The sequence below is a fragment of the Myotis davidii genome, unplaced genomic scaffold, assembly GCF_000327345.1.
Source record: "Myotis davidii unplaced genomic scaffold, ASM32734v1 scaffold2091, whole genome shotgun sequence".
In the NCBI taxonomy this organism is placed as follows: Eukaryota; Metazoa; Chordata; class Mammalia; order Chiroptera; family Vespertilionidae; genus Myotis; species Myotis davidii.
Genome location: NW_006282603.1, coordinates 72,000 through 74,649, shown reverse-complemented (window position 1 = coordinate 74,649; position 2,650 = coordinate 72,000). Strand labels below are relative to the sequence as shown.

General features: G+C 54.0%; 1 protein-coding gene across 3 annotated transcripts in view; it reads left to right on the top strand.

The window, feature by feature from the left end:
• The window catches only part of ZFAND6 (zinc finger, AN1-type domain 6), a 40,973-nt gene that overhangs the window by 25,761 nt on the left and 12,562 nt on the right, over positions 1-2,650 (top strand). For all 3 annotated transcript variants that reach the window (XR_001512980.1, XM_006753137.2, XM_006753138.2), the window contains exons 2-3: positions 410-580; positions 2,032-2,140. Coding sequence is in view for 2 of the 3 variants with exons in the window: in XM_006753137.2 (XP_006753200.1) it covers positions 427-580; positions 2,032-2,140 (263 nt within the window). In the remaining variant the exon portion in view is untranslated. The remainder of the gene's footprint in view (positions 1-409; positions 581-2,031; positions 2,141-2,650) is intronic.

The window sequence follows — 2,650 nt, the reverse complement described above, 5'->3', positions numbered from 1 at the left end:
CCTACGTATGCAAATTAACCGCCATCTTTGTTGGGTTAATTTGCATACTCTCCTGATTGGCTGGTGAACGTAGCGGGGGGATGGTCAATTTACATGTTTGTCTATTATTGGGTAGGATTAGGAGTCCAAACTGAGCTAGGCTTAGAGGACTTTCCTGAGCCTCTGCTGGTGTGCAGCCTTCCGAGGGGACCTTTCTCTGCGAGTTGTTCCTGCTCTCTCAGCTGGCAGACCTGCTTGTGCAGAGCGGGCGAGAGAGGCAGGCTCTGTGTGCGTCCTTGTAACGTGTACGTTTTCTTTCCCTGCACTGGGGGGGCTCGGGGAGGATGTGCGGGCTTCTCTGAATCCCCTAAAGCATCTGGGTGGCGTGTGATGGCAGCGTGAACGTCTGCTAATCCCCTGTCCGTTCCAGGTGTGCAGCGGGGGAACATGGCCCAAGAAGCGAACCACAGCCAGGTGCCCATGCTGTGCTCCACGGGCTGCGGGTTTTACGGGAACCCGCGCACCAACGGCATGTGCTCCGTGTGCTACAAGGAACACCTGCAGCGACAGAACAGCAGTACCGACCGGATAAGCCCCCCCGGTGAGTGGCCCCGCCCGGCACGGCGGGTTCCGCATCGCCGACCACTGGGACGGCGCGGGGCGAGCACCCGTACCCTTCCCCGACAGCTCCCCCGTCCTGCTCGCTCTACTGCGTCCGTGTCAGGGACACGTCCCGTCACACAGCGTGGTGATCAGTGGTAGGGCGGCGGCATGGGAGTGGCCCTCTGAGAAGAACAACCCTCAGCCCCTGTGCAGCCTCGGAGCTGCAGACTCCGCTGCAGACTCCGGTGTGCCCGCTGTCCGGGAGCGGAAGGTCAGGGAGGGGGCCGCAGGAGGGCCGTGACTCTTGGGTCTTGGAGGGCTCCTGCGGGAAAGAGAGGTGACGGGTAGCCACAGCTGGGCTGAGACGAAGCCTGAGCCACGGGGAGGAGAGGTGTGGCGGGGAAGGGGCGTGCAGCGCCAGCCGCTGGGTCCTCTGTGCCTTCCCGCCTCAGAGGACCCTCCTGGGGGCGAGGCGGGCTTCTGGGTCAGCAGCTGTGGAAGGTGGTGGGGGGGCCGGAGGCAAGGACTCCAAGGGTCAGCTTTGCAAAGTCAGGCATTTCTAGAACTCCCCCAGGCTGGGCCACGTGCGGGTTAACCCCGTGTGTCTAGTGTCTGTGCTTGATGAACATGCTGGTTGATCGTCAGTTCATTTCAATGTGTGTTTTTTAAAATATATTTTATGGATTTTTTTTTTCTTTTTACAGAGAGGAAGGGAGAGGGGTAGAGAGTTAGAAACATCGATGAGAGAGAAACATCGATCAGCTGCCTCCTGCACATCTCCTACTGGGGATGTGCCCGCAACCCAGGTACATGCCCTTGACCGGAATCGAACCCGGGACCCTTGAGTCTGCAGGCCGATGCTCTAACCACTGAGCACCACCGGTTAGAGTTAAATGTTTTTTACGGAATCTTTCTCACCAGCGCTTTGTGTTCAAGCCAAGAGCTAGAACCATTTGTTCAAACTTCTCCAAGTTTTCTTAGGCATATAGATGACCGTTTTTTAACCGAGATCATCATCTGCGTTTCTGCCTGATGAAGGACGGGGAAAATGATGCGACCTCATGTGCTGGGCAGGGTTCCCGTTCTGAGTCTGGGTTCGCCTCCCCGCGAAGTTATCTCATTTCCACCATCTCGCTTCCGCGCTGGGCTCGGGAGCTGCCTGGGAGGCACAGGGCCTGGTGATACTCAGTCCGCAGAGCAGGGGCTCCGTGTGCTAACACGTGCAGTGTGTACTGTATGGCTTCCTTCACGATTAAACATCCATGGTGTTTTCATTGGAAAACCATCGTATTGGAAACACTTTCGCTAGAAGCCATTCACCAGCCTGTTCTATAGGAAAACCAGGTTCGTGTGCTGCATTTAGTGGAAAACTGACCTTGATTTTTTTAGATAAGGTGGTGGGCCGTCCCGTGTGCGGAATCACTAACATGCGATGTGGTACCGTTGCAGCCACATCTGTCAGTAGCCTGTCTGACTCTCTACCAGTTCAGTGCACAGACGGCAGTGTCCCGGGAGCACCGTCCACGCTAGATTCGACGTCTTCATCTATGCAGCCAAGGTAGGCGGGGCCCCTGGGTGGACGGGGGAGCGAGGGAGGAAAGACCCTATTCCATGTGGGATCAGTCCTGTTGAGGAAAGTCATGTAGGTCATGTCAGGATTCACTGGCCTCCAGTCCTGTCTGTCTCATTATTATTCCTGACGAGTTAGAAAAGGCCTTTTTGGGGGGGTGGTTTATGTTGAGGTGGGGTTGGGGAGGTTGTCTTTTAGATTTCCTATTCAGAAAGCTTTTCTCTTACTCCCCCTCGTATATCTGATCCACCCCGAAGTCCTTCCGAAGCATACGAAGTTCTCCCAGCTGTAGTCTTATTCTGCAAGTGGTAGCATTTCATATTAAAAAGTAGTCTTCTCACAGGTCCTCTCTGTTTCATATCATGATGTGGAACTCATAATTATTTGTATTGTAGTGTGGTGTTGTTTTTTTAAAACTTGGACGTCACATCATTTAGAAGCCAGAAAATACAGACTATGTGTGTTTTTTTTTTTTAAATCTATTTTATTTTTTCATTA